Below are 21,779 nucleotides of genomic sequence, written 5' to 3' on the forward strand. Positions count from 1 at the left end.
GAGAGATTTCTGAATAGGATTTTGGGAGATTCCCGTTCATGATTCTCTCATAATCTTGTTCAATATTCTCTCAGCATCTTGTTCAGAATCGCTAAGAATTCAACTAAAGATTCTCCCGCAGCCCTGTTCAGGATTCTCTCAGAATCCTGTTCAGGATTCTATTAGAATCCTTGTCAAAAATATCTCAGAGTCCTGTTCACGATTCGCTCAGAATTCTGTTCAGCATTCTCTCAAAATCTTGTTTAGCATTCTTTTAGAATCCCTTTCAGGATTCTCTCAGAATCTTCCTGTTCTGTTCAAGATTCTCTCAAAGTTCCGTTCAGGATTCTCTCAGAATCCGTTTCAGGTTTCTCTCAGTATTCTGTTCAGGTTTCTCCCAGAATTATGTTGCAGAATGTCTCAGAAACTTGTTTAAGGTTCTCTCAGGATCGTGTCCAGGATTCTCTTATAATATTGCTCACGATTTTCTCTGAATCCTGTACAGGATTCTCTCAGAGTTCTCACAAAATTCTATTCAGGATTCACTAAGAATCCTGTTGAGAACCCTCAGAAACCTGTTCAAGATTCTCTCTGAATCCTCTTCAGAATTCTCAAAACATCTTGATTAGTATTCTCTCAGTATCCTTTTCAGACCTCGCCCAGAATCCTGCTAAAGATTATCTCAGAATTCTGCTAAACATTCTCTGATTCTTGCTTAGAGTGCTCTTAGAATCCTGATCAAGAATTCTCTAAGAATCCCGTTCTAAACCCTCTCGGAATCTTGTTCAGGATTCTCTCGGAATCCTGTCCAGTATTCTTTCTGAGTCATGTTCAAGATTGTCTCAGAAGCATTCCAGGATTCTCTCAGAATCTTGTTCAGGCTTCACTCAGAATCCTGCTTAGGATTTTCTCAGCATGCTGCTCAGGAATCTCTCAGAATCCTGTTCGTGATTTTCACAGAATATTGCTCAAGATTCTCTAAGAATCCTGCTCAGGATTTTTTTATAATCCTTTTCAGAATTCTCAATGAACCCTGTTCTGGATTATCTCAGCATTCTGTTCAGAATTCTTTGAAAATCCTGTTCATGAATCTCGTAGAATTCTGCTCAGGATGCTCCCAGAATCCTGCTGAACATGCTTTAAAATTCTGCTCTGGATGCTCTTAAAATCCTGCTCAGGATTCTTTTCGATTTCTGATTCCATTATCGACATCTGATTCTGATTGATAGTCATATTTCTGACATTATTTTGCAGTTATTTTAATAAAGCTTCCAAACTTCCAACATAAGACAAAAACACATATTCTCATACAACAAAAACTAAAACACAATTCAAAAACCAAAAACTCGAACTCATAACATCTCGAATTCTACCATACTTACTACATATCAACCTACTGCACGAAAGTTCACCTGTTCTACATAACGCTCATTCAAAACTCACTCACCCTCGAATACTGCACCAGTACGTTCCGTCGGCGGAACAGCGCCCGCAGCTGGTCGCGCCTTTCGGGGTTTCGTAACAGCATGAACCCACCGGCACCGGTCAGCGAAATCAGTGTCAAAACGGCCAAGATGATACCTGAAACGGAAACAATGGTTATAGAGGGCAATTATAAAACCGTAATCAAAGTCAATGGCGGGGTTACACGATCGGGATGAAGTCATAATAAAGGCGTCGTTGGCGTTAAATTAGATTGTGGGTTTTTTTTTTCGCGTGGGATGTGTCAAAACAAAAACAAAGAGATGGTTGCGACTTTTTCGAATGGTCTGCAATCACCGAAAGGGAAAGGTTATCTAGTGGAATTTTTTTTTTGGTGTAAATGCTAATGTTACATGATTCAAATCAATTTGAAACAGTAGGCCAATTTAATGAATAGTAGTTTATGCAGCAAGTTGTAGAATGTTGATTCTTATATCGAGTACCGTAAAAATAAAGTTTTGTTACTAACTATGTTGTGTACAATATTTTTTGCAATTTCTCATCATAATAGGCTGTTTTTCATCACGCCAAGCTGTCATGAAACGGCCTACTTTCCTGCACTGTAGTATGCAGTGCAGGAATAATCATTACGCAACTGAAACCAGTGTGGTAATGATTCATTACGCAACGCTTTCTCATTGCGCAACTGTTTTGAGTTGCGTAATGAGTCATTAAACAACATTTTTTCAAAAATTGTAAAATAATGGTGAATGCATTCTGATATGATTTCGGATACCCTCTACTGGTCTTCTACGAAATTGCTAAAAATGTTGTATGAAACTCGTTGCAGAACTCGATTTTTACAGCACTCGTCATAATTATTCTACTCGGTAAGCCTCGTACGACTCGTGCTGTAATATCATGCAATTGCTCGAAATTATTGTATAACGATTCATCACACAATTCAAAAGAGCTGCGTAATGTGTTATTACGCAACTGAAATAATTTGCGTAATGACTCTTAATACGATATTGCATGATTCAGAAAAAATAGTCCGTGATCTATCACGATGAGGTATTGCAAAAACAATATTATGCAATATAAAACGTCATTATTCAACCCGATGTATGGCAGGTTGCCAGGTGTTTTTTTTTCCAATATCTTGAAATTTAACAGAAAATGTCTTCCACTTTTTTTTATTCTTTAAGAATTTAATGAAAATCTTTTAAGAATTGCTAGAAAAGTTTCGGTAATTTCGTGCTCATTTATATTTCTAAGGAAGTAGTAATCTACAATTGTCTGCATAAATTCTGAAATGCCTTCCAATTTCTTCCGCTCTACTCAAACTGTTTCAATGGAAGACATGTCTTCCAATTTGGCATCCCTGGTTTGACCCTCGTGACAAGACGATCTACCAATTTGCGCAAACTAGAATACGGAATATTCGGAATGAGCATTTGATCGTGCGCTAACAATATCCTAGACAATTTCTCTCAGAGCATTTTCTGATAAAGATCAACGTGTTCTTGAAGAAGAACGAAAAAAAAACTTACCCACAGAACCACCGCCGGAATCAGTGTTGCCATGTACATCGCTAGGAGCTTTGGAATCCCCATCAGACTTCTCCGAAGCCGGCGTACTGCTGCTAGTTGCCGCTGTCGGAATGGCAGTTGACGTAATGGGGCTCTTTGTTGGCGTTACGATACTCGTGGGTCCCGGTGGCTTAATCGTTGTAGTTGTACCCGTTGGGTGATCTTCGCTACCAGAAGCGCCTACCAGAGGGCAAACCTGAGGGGACACTTGCTTCAGTATCAGGTGACAGGGGCTTTGCTGTAACGAAAGTGAACCATACAAAGAAATGGGTGAGAAATGGCTCGGTCGGAAATGAAGTGGTAACGACAGCTTTTCTGGCGGTTTGAATTAATTGCTCTCATTAGACAGCACAAATGAAATCAGATAGCGGTTGATACGAATCGACATGATGAGATTGTGTGGTGGGCCAAGACCACGAGGAGGAGAGGCCCAATGGCTGACTGCGTAATTGAACTACATGGGAAATGACCGCAGAAAGTGTAAAGGTATCTCTGAGATAATGGATATTGTTTGGCATCGGAGGAATGGTGGAACGTTGCCAATTTAACAACGACAATAGAAGATACACGAAATACTTGATGCGGATTTGAAAGCGAAACTTTTGGAGGGCTTACGTATCGATGCGATAAGATTACGGTTGTCAACGTTTTGTCATTTTGACAATTCCTTATAATGAGTTCAACAATGATGCGCTGAGATAAACAAATGAAGAAATGTCGGTTTGAATAACAAATAACATTTAGAGCTAATGATGACAAGTACAAGCCAAAATATTTCAAAGCGGGACAAAATTAACATCCTTGCGTGTCCCAAAGATAATTAGGTGTATCAAGTAAATTTATGGTTGCTGAATTCAATGCCGCTTCCAGAAATGTTCCAGCACGGTACAATTTTTGGCTATTGATAGTCAAAATTGTATAATATACTGATATTATTGATATTGAGTCCAATTAAAACTACGCTGATTCATTCTTGTAATTATAACTACCGATCTTGCAAAACAGGACTACTATCTATTATGATTGCTTTATAGGGTAGATTGCCAATTATTCAACACCACCAAGTTATTGCACACTTGCCAATATTTGGGGACTGTTACACTGATGGCAATGAAATTGAAACCCTAATATTTATGCTAAACACTAATGAATACTTCATTCTAGCTACCAGCAGTTTGTTTCTCGTTAAAAAGTTCAAAATCAAGCACTTGAAGCGAAAATAAACTATCGTGAGCGCTATTACTGATAGATTTTGCCGCCTCCAAGAATATGGCTATTCGTAGCACCTATTTCCAGCACAGCCTCCCGTATCGGTACACCTGGAGATCACCTCAGCAGACTGAATCGCAAATCAACCACGTTTTGATCGATGGACGGCACTTCTCCGACATAATCGACGTCAGAACCTATCGTGGCGCTAACATTGACTCCGACCCTACCTGGTGATGGTGAAACTGCGCCCAAAACTATCCGTCATCAATGATGTACGGTACCGACGCCCGCCCCGGTACAATCTCGAGCGGCTGAAACAACCGGATGTCGCAAATGCGTACGCACAGCATCTTGAGGCAGCGTTGCCGGATGAGGGCGAGCTCGATAGGGCCCCTCTTGAGGACTGCTGGAGGACAGTCAAAGTAGCCATTAACGACGCTGCCGAAAGCATTATCGGATATGTTGAACGGAGCTCAAGAAACGATTGGTTCGACGAGGAGTGCCAGGAGATTTTAGAGGAGAAGAATGCAGCGCGGGCTGCAATGCTGTAGCATGGTACGCGGCAAAACGTGGAACGATACAGACTGAAGCGGAAACAGCAAACCCGCCTATTCCGGGACAAAAAGCGCCGCCTGGAAGAGGTGGAATGCTAAGAGATGGAGTTGCTGTACCGTTCTCAAGAAACGCGGAAGTTCTATCAGAAGCTCAACACATCCCGCAAAGGCTTCGTGCCGCGAGCTTAGATGTGCCGGGATAAGGATGGGAGCATCTTGACGGACGGACGCGAGGTGATCGAAAGGTGGAAGCAGCACTACGATGAACACCTGGATGGCGCAGAGAACACAGGCACAGAAGGTCAGGACAACGAAGGCGATGGCTACGTCAGCACAGCGGACAGCGGAAACCAACCAGCTCCCACGATGGGGGAAGTTAAGGATGCCATTCAACAGCTCAAGAACAACAAGGCCGATGGACGGTGTGCAAAACTGCGTGAAGATCTCGGTCGAACACTCCAGTTCGTTCGAGTCTCGGCGGGGACTACGACAGGGCGATGGACTTTCGTGCCCGTTCTTCAATATTGCGCTTGAAGGTGTTATGCGGAGAGCCGGACTTAACAGTCGAGGCACGATTTTCACGAGATCCGAACAATTTGTTTGCTTCGCGGACGACATGGATATTATTGGGAGAAAATTTAAAACGGTGGCAGATTTGTTCACCCATCTAAAACGCGAAGCAACAAGAGTCGGGCTAATGGTGAATGCGTCGAAAACAAAGTACATGCTGGTTGGCGGAACTGAGTGCGACAGGGCCCGCCTAAGAAGCAGTGTTACGATAGACGGAGATACCTTCGAGGTGGTGGACGAGTTCGTCTACCTCGGATCCTTGTTGACGGCTGACAACAATGTTAGTCGGGAAATACGAAGGCGCATCATCAGCGGAAGTCGTGCCTACTATGGGCTCCAGAAGAAACTGCGGTCAAGAAAGATTCACCCCCGCACCAAATGTACGATGTACAAAACGCTCATAAGACCGGTAGTCCTCTACGGGCATGAGGCGTGGACTATACTCGAGGAGGACTTGCAAGCTCTTGGGGTTTTCGAACGTCGAGTGCTAAGGACGATCTTCGGCGGCGTACAGGAGAACGGCGTGTAGCGGCGAACCCAGTATCGTGAAGGTAGCTAAAGCTGGAAGGATACGCAGGGCAGGGCATGTTGCAAGAATGGACAACAACCCTGAAAAGATGGTGTTCGCTACGAATCAGGTCGAAACAAGAAGGCGTGGGGCGCAGCGAGCTGGGTGGATTGACCAGGTGCACCAGGACCTGGAGAGCGTGGGTCACAGTCGAGGATGGAGAGAAGCGGCCATGAACCGAGTGAATTGGCGAATTATTGTTTGCGAGGCTTTATCAAGATAATTGATGTAAAGCCAAATAAGTAAGTAAGTACTTAACTAGGTATTACAACTAATAATACATTAATACCTCGATGTAACTTAGCTAGCTCGATTTTTATTTGCGTTACGTTATATAGTTCTTTTAATTTTCTTTTGTTTTACCTTCCTATTGCGCTAATCTTTAATGGAATGTATTCAGGAAAAATATTTAGACGAATCCTTGAACACTCGTAGAAACTCTGAAAGAAATTCATAAATGAGATTTTTCAGAAATCTTTAAAAAGTTAATGTTGAGCAGTCCATGAACAAGTTTAGCAAACAATTATGGAACTTCAAGAATTTTGTTATGAGAAACTCGTGATAAAACTCCTGAATCATTTTTTTGTAATTTCTTGACAGAATTTTAGTATGAATGTCCAAAGAATTCTTTTACACTTTTTTTCAGAATTCATGGAGAAATCACTAGGAAACTCCATTGAAAACAAGAACTATCTTTGAGGAATTTTCCACGGAAAAATTTATGAACGAATACGTGGTGGAATTATCGGCTATAGGGGAAGGTGGGGCAAGATGGGCACCCGGTGCAAGATGAGCGCGTCGTTCTTACATAAGTTTTTCAATAAATTATTTGGGGTTCTGATGAATATCATTAAATTAATATGACGGCAATAAATTTCAACCAAAAAATCATTAACACAACGTAAATATTGTCAAAAATACATAGTAGTCCAAAAATTTACCCTTTCATATAGGATTTGATCACTCAAAAGTGATTTTTGTTGCGTAAAAAAAATCATTCATATGTTTTTGGTCGTATAGTTATAGAACAATCTTCTGTAGATAATCTAGAGTAAAACTTTTATAAAATTTTAAAAATATTCCAATTGGGTCCTAAAATGTTTAATGAAATCTTGTTTTTATTTAATGTCACGAAAGAGCATGTTACTGCAACTATTTTAGCAATTTTTCCCGCTCAAATAACGGCTAAATCATATTTAAACTTCAATTTAAAAATTGGGTCCATAAATGAACCTTGACACTTTTGATCATGTGTGACGTTCGCTTAATCGACAAAAACACCACAGGGCTTTTAGTTTTAACACTGGGGTTGTTCCAATCTGACATTTCGCAAGGGACACGGAAAGCAAAATACACCCAAAATTTGAGTTTAAGCCAAGAAGTGTGACAAAATCTAGACAAATGTTTTTTGGACTTAAACAAAAGAGAAAATTAAAAAATTGAGTAAACATGTGTTTTTGGCCAAAACTTAAGCGTTTGGCATTAAAATTGGGACAGGCCTATTGTTTTGATTATATTAATAAGTTTGCACCCTTGGGGCAAGATGAGCACCATGTTCAAAATTTAGTAAATGTGTGAAATTATAGAACCACATTTAGCTGAGGGCTTGACTTATGGTAACGGCTTTATACAAAACTATTATTGTTCTTCTTCTTCTTTTCTGGCGTTACGCCCGCACTGAGAAAGAGCCTGCTTCTCAGCTCAGTGTTCTTATAAGCGCTTTCACAGTTATTAACTGTGTGCTTACTATGCCGATGACCATTTTTGCATGTGTATATCGTGTGGCAGGTACGAAGATACTCTATGCACTGTGAAGTCGAGAAAATTTCCAACCCGAAGAGATCCTCGACCGGTGGGATTCGAACCCACGACCATCAGCTTGGTCTTGCTAAAAAGCTGTGCGTTTACCGCTACGGCTATCTGGGCCTCACTATTTTTGTAAATAATATATAAACAAACAAAAAATTTAGTGGTTTTCAATTAGAATCTTAGCAATTTAATAAAAGTTATTAATTATTTGATAAAAGCTTAAACAATCTAGCTAGTTGAAGATAAACACCATCAGATATCAAAGATAATATCTTCGGATATTTTAAACATTCAAAAATAATAGTTTGTTGTTATTTGGAAAACTATTTATCACTTTTTAAAACCTTTAATGGGTGGAGGTCAAAGTAATAATGTAAAAAATGAGAATGGTTACCAATTTTTCAAAAATAAGAACGATTAAGTAGGCTTAAATCGCGCTTATCCTTAGGGTGCTCATCTTGCCCCGCCTGACCCTATAGTAGTAAACTTTTCAGGGGGATTCGAGGAAGTTGCTAAGTTTTAGGATGATTTTTGCATAAATATTTGGAGAAAGTTCTGTAGAAAATCAAAATCAATATCTCAGCTGGGTAACGGTAGCTTCCAGGAAATGATTTTGGCCATTCTAGATCGGAAAAAGGCTGCTGAATCGATTGGTGACGGTCCTATTGACCGGAGACTTCGCCCTGGCCACCTAGAGCCCTGGAATCATCCTGAGTTCCTTACAGCAAGTAGAATTAATAGAACTGAAATAAACTGTCATGATTACGTTTTGCTGCGAAGCCGCACACGAAAATATTCTTAAATGGGGGATTTAGTGAAATGAATGATTGACCGATATGTCCATTTTATGGTTCCGGAGCAAACCCGGAACATCCGTAAAATTGGCAATATTAAAAAAATATATTCTGATAGTTCCTTTGTCTCTTGTTTGTTAGAAAAATAAGTATTCTTACAATTCTTATTTAATAATCTGAATGTTTGCCCATTACGGCCTTTTTATGGTTCCAACACTAACTCGGAACATCCGAAAAAATGGAAATACAAAAAAAATATATTTTCTGATAGTTCCTTTGTCTCTCGTTTGTAAGAAAGAAGTACTCTTACAATTCATGTTTAGTAATCTGAATGTTTGACCATTACGGCCATTTTATGGTTCCGGAACTAACCCGAAACATCCGAAAAAATGGAAATACTGAAAAAAAAAAAATACTCTTGTAGTAATTCCTGAAGGAACTTCTAGAACAATTCCTAAAGGAACTCCTGGAAAAATTCCTGAAGCTACTACGGGAGGAATTCCTGAATATAACCCTGAAGGAATTCCCGAAGGAACTCCTGGAATATCTGGAGGAACTCCTGGAGGAATTTCCGAACAACCTCCAGACGGAATTCCTGAAAGAACTACTGGAAAAAATCCTGAAGAATTTCTGGAGGAATCCCTAGGAAACTTCCGGAGGAATTCCCGAAGGGTTTCCTACAGGAAGTATTGGAGGAATTCCTGAAGGAACTCCCTGATGGAATACATGTAGGATGTTCTGAAGTAAATCATCGAAGATTTCCTGGAGTAAATCCTGAAGGAACTCCTGAAAAATTCTTGAAGGAAATCAAGGATAAATTCCTGGAGGAATTGTTGAAGGAAACCCTGGAGGATTTCCTGAAAGATCTCCTGAAGGAATTCCTGAAGGAACTTCTGGAAGTATATTTGGAGGAATTCCTGGATGAATACCTGGAGGAACTCCTGGACTTATCTCAGAAGAAACTCTTTCAGGAATGCTTGGAGGAACTCCTGAAGCTATAACTGAAGGAACTCCGTGATGAATTCCTGGAGATACTCCTGGAAAGGTTCTTGAAGGTACTCTTGGAGTTATTCCTGAAGGAACTTTTTAAGGAATTCCTGTAGAAACTTCTGAAGCAACTCTTGAGGCATTACAGTTCTAAGGAACACCTGGAGAAATTCCTGAAGATTCTTTTGGAGTAATTCTTGAACGAACTCTTGGTAAAATTCCTGAATGTACTCCTGGGGCAATTCTTGAAGCAAACCCTGGAGGAAATCTTTATAGATCTCCAAAAGTAATTTATGTAGAAATTGTTAGAGGAATTCCTTAAGATATACCTGGAGTATTTTCCCGAAAGAACTGCTCAAAAGACTCCTGGAGTAATTTCTGTAGAATTTCCTGGAGGAATTCCTGAAAGCACTTCCCGCAGAATTCCTAGAGAAATCCCTGAAGAATTCCTGGAGATATCCCTAAGAAGAAAATCCTGGAGTAACTCCTGAAGGAATTCCTGAAGTAAATCCTTGAAGATTTTCTGAAAGATTTCCTGGAGTAATTCCTGAAGGAATTCCAGGAAGAATTATCGAAAGAATTTATGGAGGAATTCCTGAAGGAGTTCCTTCATATACAGTCATCTCTCCCTCACTCGATATTCCGTATGTCGATATCGAACCATAGCAAAAGTTGTTTTTTTTTCATGGATACCTCGATGGTCGCGTAACATCTGTAAAATTTTCCACATTGAAAAAAAAAAAACTGATAATTCATATAAATCAGGAATTCTGACAGAAGTTTTTTTAGGGTTCCTCCAAGAGTTCCTTCAAGAAAATCTTCCAGGAGTATCTTCAAGAATTCCTCCATGAGCGTTTTCAGAAAATCCTCTAGCAGATCTTTCAGAAAATCCTCCAGAGTTTCCTTCAAAAACTCCTTCAGGAATTCCTCCATGAATTCCTTCGATAATTCTTCCAGGAGTTCCTTGAGGAATTACTCCAGGAAATCTTTCAGAAAATCTTCAAGGATTTACTTCAGGAATTCCTTCAGGAGTTTCTCCAGGATTTTCTTCCGGAATTCCCCCAGAAATTCTTTCAGGTGTTCCTTCAGGAATTACTCCAAGAGTTTCTCTAGGAAACACTTTAGGAATTGCTCCAGGAGAATCTTAGGGATATCTCCAGGAATTCTTCAGGGATTTCTCCAGAAATTCTGCACTGCCCCAATCCTATAAGATACTTTCCTTCCACCGAAATGCTGTTGAAGCGGTCGATAACTTTGACATTCACTAAAGTACACGTTGCAGAATGATGTAAACGCATATGAGCATGAGCATAAAGGGAAGCGATTAGTTACTACTTCGTGATTGACTAGAACAATCTTAGTTACACAGAGATTCAATGACCATTGGCTAGCTAACCATTCACAATTTGCACAAATTGAGAGCTCAAAAATTTAAAAATCAACACCGACGTCGGCAATGTCCTTGCGTTTATCATTGTTGAATAAACCTCTGCATATCCACAGATGTCATTAAAAGGATCCATCATATGTATGCCTAATCGGATTCGAGACATTACTCGATCACCGCATTTCCAGCAAACACACTATCGTGTGTGCTAGGATATAAGGCTACAAAGGAGGAAGATATATACGTATATTTTCAGCAATCCCAAGTCTACTGAAGGGGCCCAGATAGCCGTAGCGGTAAACGCGCAGCTATTCAGCATGACCCTGCTGAGGGTCGTGGGTTCGAATCCCACTGGTCGAGGATCTTTTCGTAATGGAAATTTTCTCGATTCCCAGGGCATATAGTATCATCGTACCTGCCACACGATATACACATGCAAAAATGGTCAATCGGCAAAGAAAGCTTTCAGTTAATAACTGTGGAAGTGCTCATAAGAACACTTATCTGAGAAGCAGGCTTTGTTCCAGTTGGGACGTAACGCCAGAAAAAAGAAGAAGAAGTCTACTGGAGGGGGCCTTCCTTAGCCGAGTAGTTAGAGTCCGCGGCTACAAAGCACAGTCATGCTGAAGGTGTCTGGGGTCGATTCCCGGTCGGCCCAGGATCTTTTCGTAATGGAAATTTTCTTTGACTTCCCTGAGCATAGAAGTATAATCGTACCTGCCACACGATATACGAATGTGAGAATGGCAAGTTTGGCAAAGAAAGCTCTCAGTTAATAACTGCGGAAGTGCTCATTGAACACTAAGCTGAGAAGCAGGATCTGTCCTAGTGAGGACGTAATGCGAAGAAGACACGCAAAATTGTTATTTTTGTTACGCTGTGTTATTTATTCATTGATTTATTAGAACTTTGTCCAATTGACTGAGGTTAACTTGTGTCTCCAAGGACTGTCATCGAATATCTCCAGAACAATTCACATTCCGATTCACTGTGAAGCTTAAACTTTACTCAACCATCTTCCACCGCAATACAGTATATGTACCCTTAATGCGTTGTAATCTCTACAGCATGCTCGGTGGCTTGCAGGTCTCGGTCCAGACCCACTGATCCCAGCGGATGCAGGTCAGCGTGGCCGAGTCGAACATACCCTCAGTTGGGCAGCGGCGGGCCGTGGCAGCAGTTCCGGCCGTAACGCACTCCCAGTAGGCGGTGGGGTCCCAGTTGTTGCGCCAGAAGCGTTGGGCCACCTCGGCGGCATTACAGGCCGGCTGTCCGTTGGAGTCGTCGCGAACGCACTGTCCCATGGCTAGTGCCAGGAGGGCGAAGAAGAAGAAGATGGCTGTTTGCGGAAGAAATTGGAGAAGAAGATTCTCGGTTATGGGTTTAAGTCCTGGTCCTGGAGTTCGCCGGGGGGCTACTTACTTTTCATTTTGTGTGAGCGGAGAAGGCAAGGTCCGTGTGTCCAATGAAGGTGTGTTCAGGAATGATATCTTCCTAGATGGCTGGGGGCAGTTTTATATCTAAACCGTTATCGTGCCGAGACAGCTCGCTTTGTAGCGTCAGGTTCTGACAGGACAGCGTTTGCAGAGATTACACGCTGATTGGGAGATACGCGCGTTGTCTAAATCGCAAATTGTGATAAGATTCGATGTTCTAGTGCTTGTGAAAGGGAAAATGTTGTACGCTCGTGAACACAGATAACAAGTTGGATTTTTTTTTTTGCCAGTCCGGAAGGTTTCGAACGCAAAAATCTGGTTTGCAAAAAATAGATCAAGCGCAAGTGCACCAGCGATGACGTACTCTAACAATTTGAGAATGTATCTTAATTTCTAAGGGAGGTTGAAAACGTCATTTCTCTTGGTTATCATTTTTTTTCGGTCATTGCTCGAAGAAATGGCACTGTTGCTAGATACATGTGTACCTTTTAACAAGGTGATTACATACTGATAAAAGTTGTCAGACTTCAAGGTTTTCTTCTCGGCAGTTCCAATGGATGATGATGTTACTGAGATAAGGGTCCTTCCTTAGCCGAGTGGTTAGACCCCGCGGCTACAAAGCAAAGCCATGCTGATTGTGTCTGGGTTCGAATCCCGGTCGGTTCAGGATCTTTTCGAAATGGAAATTTCCTTGACTTCCCTGGGTATAAAGTATCATCTTACCTGCCACACGATGTACAAATGCGAAAATGGCAACTTTGGCGGCAAAGAAAGCTCTCAGCTAATAACTGTGGAAGTGCTCATAAGTACACTGAGCGAAGAACAAGAGGAAGTTACTGAGATATTTCCACCAATAAAAATATGATCTATTTCAATAATACAATTTAAAACTGTATTTACCTTGATATTTTGAGGATCATCGAGTCAGGAACATATCAAGTAACACACAACTGATATAATTGCGGTTGCAAGGATTATCACGTTAGTCATGAAATCCAAAGTTTTTAAGAGTTTTCAAAGAACATAAGGCATACCCAATCATCCGGAAGATTCCAAGAGTTTTCTTGGAGTTGTTTTAAGTATTCAAAAGAGTTTAAAGATCTTGGATACTAGCCCAGGTAACATTGGTAGCCGAATAACACTTTATTCGATTCCAAAGGGGTCTGTATGTTTTCAGAGGTTCCGAATTAGTTCTCAGGCATAAACGGAACGCGTTTTCAGAGTTGTTCAGAGGTTCTTTGGGGTTCAAAGACTGTATGAAAAAGGACTCTTTGAAATTGCTTTTAAAAGATCTCCATGAAGTTTTCATAACTTTTCTGAGATTTATTAAAGGGAACTTCTCTACGATTGCCATAGGTTTTCAATAAATTTCAACGGATTGTTAAGGGATTGTCAGGAAATTCAAAGAATTTCAGATAATGCTCGGAGATTTATTAGGTGTTTCAAAACGTCCCAGAAGATCCTATGAACTTTTCAGAGGTTTCCAAAAGTTTTCAACGGTTTCTCAAGAGATACCAATATGTTTTTTTGCATGTTTCCAGATATTTTTAGTAGATTTCCAGAATTTCACAGTGTCCAGAAACAGCATTTCCGATCATTTGTAAATTCGGATATCTTTGGATAAACTGTAAAGTTCTTGATCACTCGTTGATGTCTTTGAAAGTTGATCACTGGCTATTCTACTGGTCTTGCTCATCTAGACATAAAAAAAAGCATTCGACAGTGATTGGCATGAAGGCTTCATTGTAAAATTAAAAAAAGTTTAGTTTTCCAACATACATTGTTAGAATAATCCAAAGTTTTCTGTCAAATCGTACACTTCAGGTTAATTATGAGAACTCCAGGTCTGAAAGACTTCCTGTAAGAGCTGATGTTCATCAAGGCAGCATTTTGGGACCAATATTTTACAATATTTTCACATCTGATTTACCTCAGGGATGTCAAAAATCTTCGTTTGCGGATGACACAGGCCTCTTCGTCAAAGGACGAAGCCTGCGTGTTATCTGTAGTACAGTCATCCCAAAGTCATGGATAGCACACAGATATGGATCAAAGTTGGATTAAAACGCAAATATCTCATAAAATAGAGTTGAAATTACGCAGAACGCATTTTACCTACGTGAACCATAAATCTGTGCAGCATCGTAATCAATTATAATATGCTTTAGCAATTTTTTTTCTTTTCGTAGGAAATAAAATGTCAACCGTATTCCCAGAAGCGTTGATTCATAACTGTGGGGCATTGAAACCCATACCACAGTTATGAATCAAAGATAAAGACGATTCCGAAAAAAAAACGCCAAAAAGTATGCTTTCACTAGCACACCATTCGTTTACCTCGTAGATAAATTGCTGTTATAGTGTTTTGATCCATAATATGAGTCGATTGATCCATAATAAGGATTCTCCTCTACCACTGATCCACACCTGTGGGGTGGACATCGTTTGAAACTTCCGTCGAAATCGACACTTTTTGGTAAATAACCGCGAGTTTTAAGGTGCATTCTCAAAAACAACTATATTCTGCAGTGCCAGGAAGGAAATTTTGTTCTGTAAACTGCCGTTCTACGCATATTAGTCCCGCGATCTAAAAGGTTTACATAGAACATGGGACAAGTAGGCGTGGAAGGGCAGTAAAGCGTCACCATGTTTTTTAATCATAGTTTGTTCTTAGTTGATCCATAACTGTGGAGTGACTGTGGATTGCAAAAAAGTTTGGATATTTTTTCATCATACTTGCAAAAATGGAAGATTTCTCTTAATGCTTCCAAAACTCAACTAATAATATTCCCACATAAACCAAAAGCTCTTTATTTGAAACCTTCAAGTAGACATGTTGTCGCGATGAGAGGGGTTCCAATAAATTGGTCAGATGAAGTTAAGTATCTAGGGCTAACTTTCAAAAATCACATTGGAGGTATTCAAGCCAAATTTAACAAATACGTAAAATGTCTCTATCTCCTTATTAACAGAAAATCAAAACATTGTCTTAAGAACCAGCAATTGATCTTCAAACAAATTTTCAGGCCAGCCATGTTGTATGCTGTACCAATATCGACTAGCTGTTGTAATACCAGAAAGAAAGCTCTCCAGAGGATTCAAAATAAAATTTTGAATATGGTTCTGAGACTTCCTCCCTGCTATAGTACTAATGAATTACACAGAATATCCAATGTTGAAACATTGGAAAAAATGTCAAATAAAATAATAATTATTTTTGGACAAAAATTGTTGCAATCTTCTATTGCTACGATTAATGCGTTATATATTTAGGTTAAGTAAATTGAAAACCTTTTTTTTCTCTCTTATAAGCATTTTTTTAATTTTAAGATTTATTTCTCATCTGTAATAAATCTGAACTGCTACGGCAAATGAAACGTTATATAATGTTAACCAAATGTTTATAAAAGTTTAATTTAGTTGTTTTTAGACGTTGGATAACGCTTTTCAAACTCCATCAACAAGAAATAGATATTAGTAACATGTAAAGACAAATATAGTGTGATTGGGAAATGAAAGTGTCAAGTAAAATAGAGAGGCTAGCTTTCTGGAAGAATTCAGGTAAATATTTCGTAGACTTTTTTCATGAAAATGTTAACATGTTTCCGAGAAAATTATGTAGAAGATTCTGGCAAACTTCACCAAACTTAGGACAACTTCACCGGTGGACAAAATCACAGGTTCGGTCCAAATTTTTTGACCACAGTAAAAAATGGAGCTTGTACCGGAGTTGCAAATAAGGTTCTAATTTTATTTTATATCAGTTTTCTGGTCTAATTTATGGTCCATTTTTGGTTGTATTTGGACCAAGATTTGAGCTGTTCCAAATCTGGTTTGACATATGTTTGTTTACCAGTTCGGATTTTTGTCTCTGAAATAGCTTTGTAGTCTACACTAAGGCAAATTGACTATCGATAAACATAGGAACCCCTTATGAAAATTCGCCACAAGAAGTCGGATTGAAATTCATAAATTTGAAAACAAAAAAAAGTTTTCGCGGCAACCTGAAATCGAACCAAGAACCTTGCGATCGATAGACCCGTGCGTACACCACGCGCCTATCGACGCCTTGATGTGGAGTGATGCTAAAACGATACATAAAGCGTTCGTATTGCAATGATCGTTCCACCTTTCATAAGGCAAAATGTATAAAATTCGATAGTCCAGTTCGCTGCGTGTAGGAAGTGAGGGTGCAAAAGTTGAGTGTTTTAAGAAGGAAAGCGAGCATCAGGCTATTTCTCAGGGGAATCCTATAGAAATTTGTCCAGGAATTCCACCAAGATTTTCTACGAGAATACATCTAAAGATTCTTCAAACAAGTCCTCCAACAGAGTCCTCCTTGTTCCGATGGGTCTAACAAAAGTTCCCCCTTGGATTTCCTACGGGGACTTCTTTCAGGAATTCATCCGGGGTTTTCCTCCACGAATCCCTTCGGGAATTTCCATCAGAATTTTTTTCGTAGATGCCCAATACTTTTCTGAGGATTTCCTTCTGAAAATCCTTTAAGGATTTCCGCCAGAAAATCTTTTGGAAATTCCTCCGGGGAATTTCTGCAGAAATTCATGCGGGGGTTTGCTCCAGGAACTTCTCTGGGGATTTTATTATGAAAATCCTCCAGGCATTTCCTCTAAAAATTCCTTCGTGGAATTTTTTAGAGAATTTATCCGGAGATATCCTCCAGGAGTTTCTCTGGGGATATGCACCAGGAATATCCCCGGACCTTCCTTCAGAGATTCTTCCGGAAATTTTCTCCAGGAATTCCTCAAGGAATTTTATCCAGGGATTGCTCAGGGGATTTTAAGGATTCTTCCGCGAACTCCTCCAGAGATTTGCTTCAGGAATTCTTCCGAGAGTTTTAATCAGGGATTTTCCCTTTATAATTTGTTTCTAAGAAATCCTTCGGGAATTTTCTCCAGAAGTTTCTCAGAGGCCTTCCAATAGCAATACCTCCGGGGATTTCGTCCAGGAATTCTTCTACAAATTGCTTCGGGAATTTATTCAATCTGCTTTCTGAAAGATCCTCATCAAACTCCTCTGGAAGATTAGCCAGAGACGGTTTGGAAAATAACCAAAAAAAAATCAAAGAGTTTGTCAAAAACTCGTCCAGAACTTCAAATATGAGTAATAATTTTCCTAGAAATCGTTTTAGAAATTTCAATCGATAAAATATACATTTTTTCCATTCATTAATTCTTGCTATCGTTGTTACTTGGATTTGGTCAACTGTTTTTGAACAAAAACACGTTTTTATATTGCACATTAAAATTGTCTAGCTCTAGGCTATTCCAGCCTGTTCGTCGTGTACCTGTAAACTTCAAAATCTTACAAACGTTTATATAATGAATGTTTGAACATTGTTAAAAGTCAGTGACAATTCCCTAAAGTCAAATACACCTGTTCATGAATTTCAACAACACATATGCGGTTTCAATCGTTTACTGTTTGTTCATAATCTAAGTACCGATTGACGTTTGTTCATATTCCATGTTGATTTGACCGCTTCTAATCTGATTAATGGTTTGCATGAAGTACCGCTCAAATTAGCGGGGGTGCAAAATCAGTGTGTATTCTAGAATTCCAGTGTTGATCCAGGGTCTGCAATGTGGATCCTGTTATTCCAGTGTAGGTAGTTTGATTCCAATGGGAATCGTAGCATTTTAGTGTGGATCTTGGTATTTCAGTGTGGATTCTTTGATTCCGGTGTGGATCTTGGGATTGTAGTGCAAATCATAGGATTTCAGTGTGGATCCTTGGTTATGATGTGGATTCTGAGATTTCAGTGTGGAACTTGGGATTCAAATGTGGAGTCTATTGTTGATCCTGATTCCTAGTGTGAATTCTATTGTGAATCCTGGTATTTCAATGTGCATCCTTTAATTACAATGTGGATCCTAGAATAGTAGGATGGGTCGTCAAATTTCAGTGAAGATCCTGTGATTGTAGTGTGGATCGCAGGATTTCAACGTGGATCTTGAGATATCATAGTTGATCCCAGAGTTCCAGTGGGGATTCTAGGATTCCAATGTTGATGCTGGGATGCCAGTTATGGTCCTGGAGTTCCAGTGTTAATCCTGGTGTTACAGTATGGATCCTAAGACTGTAGTGTTGATCGTGGAATTGCAGAGTAGATCCTCGGATTACAGTGTGGGTTTTATGATTCCAGTATATATCTTGGTATTCCAAGGTGTATTCTGGAATTCCCATGTAGGCGCTAGAAATCCATTATGGATTGCACTGTTGATACTGAGAGTCCATTGTGGACCTTGGAAATCCCTTGTGCATCTTGGGACTCTAGTGTGTGAATCTTGGGACTCCAGTGTAGTTCCTGAGATTTCTATCTGTATCCTAGGGTTCCTTTGTGTTTTTTGTTATTTTATAGTGGATCCTGGATTTCTGGTGTGAATATTGGGATTCCAGTGTGGATCCTGAGATTCCTATGTGTATCCTGAGAGTCCTTCGTGGTATTTGTTATTTTAAAGTGGATCCCGGGGTTCTATTGTAAAAATATTAGGATTCCAGTGTGAATAATGAGTTTCCAGTGTGGATTCCGGTGTTTCAGTGTGCATCCTAGGATACTAGTTGGGATACTGGAATTCCAATGCGGATTCTGGGTTTGTGACCGGTATGGGTCTTTGTATTTCAGTGTGTTTGGGATCCAGTGTTAATCCTAGTATTACAGTGAGGATTCTGGTATTTCAGTGGAATTGGTTTAATGGGAATCCTAGAATTTCTGTGATAATCTTAGGCTTTCAGTGGAAATACTGTGAGAATCCTGTTAGAGTTATGTTGAAATACTGTACAAATGCTGTGGAAATACTTTTGAAATAGTGAGCAAATCGTTTGAAAATACATTGAGAGTCCTGGATTTCTAATAAATGTCCTGTGCAAATTATCTGGAAATTCTGATGTGAGAGGATCCGGTGTGATTTCGGAGAAAATCCTGTGAGACTTAAGAAAGACTGACTAGACTTTGATGATGAAAATTGTAAATTTCGACTTTCATCCACGAATTAAGCGATGATTATTAAAAATCATTGCCAACGTTTCGATCCAGTTGTTGGGGATAAAATTCGTGTAGCGCACACGGTGCTTGTCGCTTAATTCGTGACTGAAAGCCTGTGAGACTTACGTGACAAACAATTAGAATTCCTGGGAGTATCCTGGGGAATTACTTTGGGACTCACTTAAAAATTCCATATGAATCATGTGAGAATTCTCTAAGTTTTTTTTTTGCGAAACCCTCAGAAGTACTTGTACTGCGAGAATAATGAGAACTTTATGGAAATTTTCGTGTGGTTTCTATGAGCATCCTGGGAAATTCTATGAGAATCCAGAGAGTATTCTTTGGGAATCCTGTTAGATTTTTAGTGGAGTTCTGTGGAAGCCTCGCAGAGTCCTGTGAGAATAATATGAAAATACCATGGAAATCCTGCTGTGCCATCAATATAATATTGTACGGCAAAATTTACATTACCATATTCGTGGAACTTTTTAAGTATGTACCCAGAAACCATTTCACCTTGGTAATACTTTGGAATCATTCATTGAATGTCTAATGGGTTTCAATCATCTTGTAAATCATTCTCTACAACACATTGGCATCTCTGAAAACCCCGTTAGAACTCTTTGAGATCACCACTCATGCAAAGCACTTGGGAACCCCTGGGAACCTCTGTTATCGCACAGTAAAATCTCCATGAGACGATTTTTGATATATGTAATTTTTTTTAATATTCATATGGAAAACGAGTTTGGAAACTTCACAGCCCATTTTCTCAATGCCTACTTTTCACAGATGAGACTGACTTGCGATCCACGGCAGTATTGTGAATAAGAGTAACCTAAGACAAGACGTGACAGGTCAAAGTACAAAAACGAAACCAATTGCCTGTCAAAAAAGACCATTTCTCATTGGTCGTTTTGGCAAAGGCCTACTTTCACATCGTTGCGATGGATTGTAACAGGGTACTTTGTTACTAGCTCGACCGTGTTGCCAATTCATAAATTAGAATTATCATCAAAAGTTTGGAAATTTTTCGTGAAATTTTTTCGCTTCAAATCTATTTATATTCGATGTCAAGTTCAAATCATGTACTCCTACCGTGCTAAAATAAATATAAAAAACCTAATTGAGACCAAACTAGTGTAAATTGTGTCAATTTTCTCTAAAAATATCACCGGTTTTAAATTTCAACTTAATTGTTTGAAAATATAGCATCCTCTATTGCGCTAAATGAATAAAGCGTGCAAGAAACAATCAGATTATGAGCCTTGATATTTGAATTTGTTCACAAAAGGAGATTGGGCAAATCTGGGCCCGGAATGTACACAGATGACTCATATGTCATTTGAAAGATCTATGTAGGGTCGGTGTTCCCTTAGTGGACAGTCCCCTATAGTTGCACTAGTGACTTTTCACGGCCGTTTTGCTATAAATCTTTTCAAAACATTTTTTGACATGAAGGTCAGGCTTTATTTATCTAAGTACCATTGATTAACATCTTGATTTTGCTCAGAAAATGATCGAAAAAAATATTTTTACTTAAAATTTCAGCTCCCTTGCGCCTATAGTAAACCTATTGTTCCTATAGTAGCACTACTGAGAGAAACTATTTTTTATTATACGAAATAATTGATGAATTAATAACTTTTTTTACATCAAACGAAAGCTTAAGATCCACACTTTGTAGGAAAAATATAAAAGTTTTGTAAAAATACGGTTTTGATAAGTATTTTGCCGACGCCGTGATGCTAGTGCTACTATAGGAACAGAAATTAAAAATAGTGCTACTATAGGCACATGTATTCCTATAGTGGCACACGCGATAATAAATACAAACATTTGAGTTTTCGTAGGTTTTATATTTTTCCCACAAAACCAAGATAAAAAGCTATCAGATGATGTAAAAATAATGACGCTAGCATTATTTTTCGATTTTATACGAATTTTTGTTCTTAGGTATGCGGCTATTGGTACATCGACCCTAAGACAAGAAAAAGTTGGTATGGGTCAAAAATATCCGTCGTGGGAGAAAAAAGTTATTCCGCATAGTTTGAGATGGATTTTCTATATTTTTTATTTTATTTTTGCTATATTTGTTATCGATTCAAAATGAAAACATATATTTTTTCTACACCTATACGATGATTAAAAGCTCTATGTTTTAAAGAAGTGAATTAGGACTTTGATACAGAAATGAAAACATTACATGGTGAAGTTAGACCGTAATAATATAAATAATCGTTATAAAATACATATGCATATTCAGTATAGTATTCCACGAAATCCTGCTACCCACATTATACTAATCAGAATTCCTAACGGTTTTTAAACAGACTTATACGATATTGTTTGTTTATAAGGTAATATTACGACTTATATTCAAATAAAACAAAAGTCAGCCTTATTCGATAAGAACAATTGGGAAACAGTGGTGAAAGAAAAGTGGGTGGTGTATTATAAGAGAAC

The 21,779-nt window shown here is 39.1% G+C and overlaps 2 protein-coding genes across 13 annotated transcripts in view; both read right to left on the reverse strand.

Annotated features, from left to right (window-relative positions):
• Positions 1–21,779, reverse strand: part of LOC5566555 (cation-independent mannose-6-phosphate receptor) — a 552,122-nt gene that overhangs the window by 12,503 nt on the left and 517,840 nt on the right. For all 12 annotated transcript variants that reach the window (XR_002503258.1, XM_021857555.1, XM_021857417.1 and 9 more), the window contains 2 exons: positions 2,955–3,231; positions 1,427–1,560 (listed from right to left, as the gene is read on the reverse strand). Coding sequence is in view for 11 of the 12 variants with exons in the window: in XM_021857555.1 (XP_021713247.1) it covers positions 1,427–1,560; positions 2,955–3,231 (411 nt within the window). In the remaining variant the exon portion in view is untranslated. The remainder of the gene's footprint in view (positions 1–1,426; positions 1,561–2,954; positions 3,232–21,779) is intronic.
• On the reverse strand, positions 11,853–12,446 carry LOC5573618. The gene is made up of 2 exons (XM_001660890.2): positions 12,297–12,446; positions 11,853–12,213 (listed from the first exon to the last, which is right to left on the reverse strand). Exons 1-2 carry the CDS (start codon positions 12,301–12,303, stop codon positions 11,936–11,938), a joined length of 285 nt encoding a protein of 94 aa, XP_001660940.2. The 5' UTR covers positions 12,304–12,446; the 3' UTR covers positions 11,853–11,935.

The sequence above is a fragment of the Aedes aegypti genome, chromosome 1, assembly GCF_002204515.2.
Source record: "Aedes aegypti strain LVP_AGWG chromosome 1, AaegL5.0 Primary Assembly, whole genome shotgun sequence".
NCBI classification, from domain to species: Eukaryota; Metazoa; Arthropoda; class Insecta; order Diptera; family Culicidae; genus Aedes; species Aedes aegypti.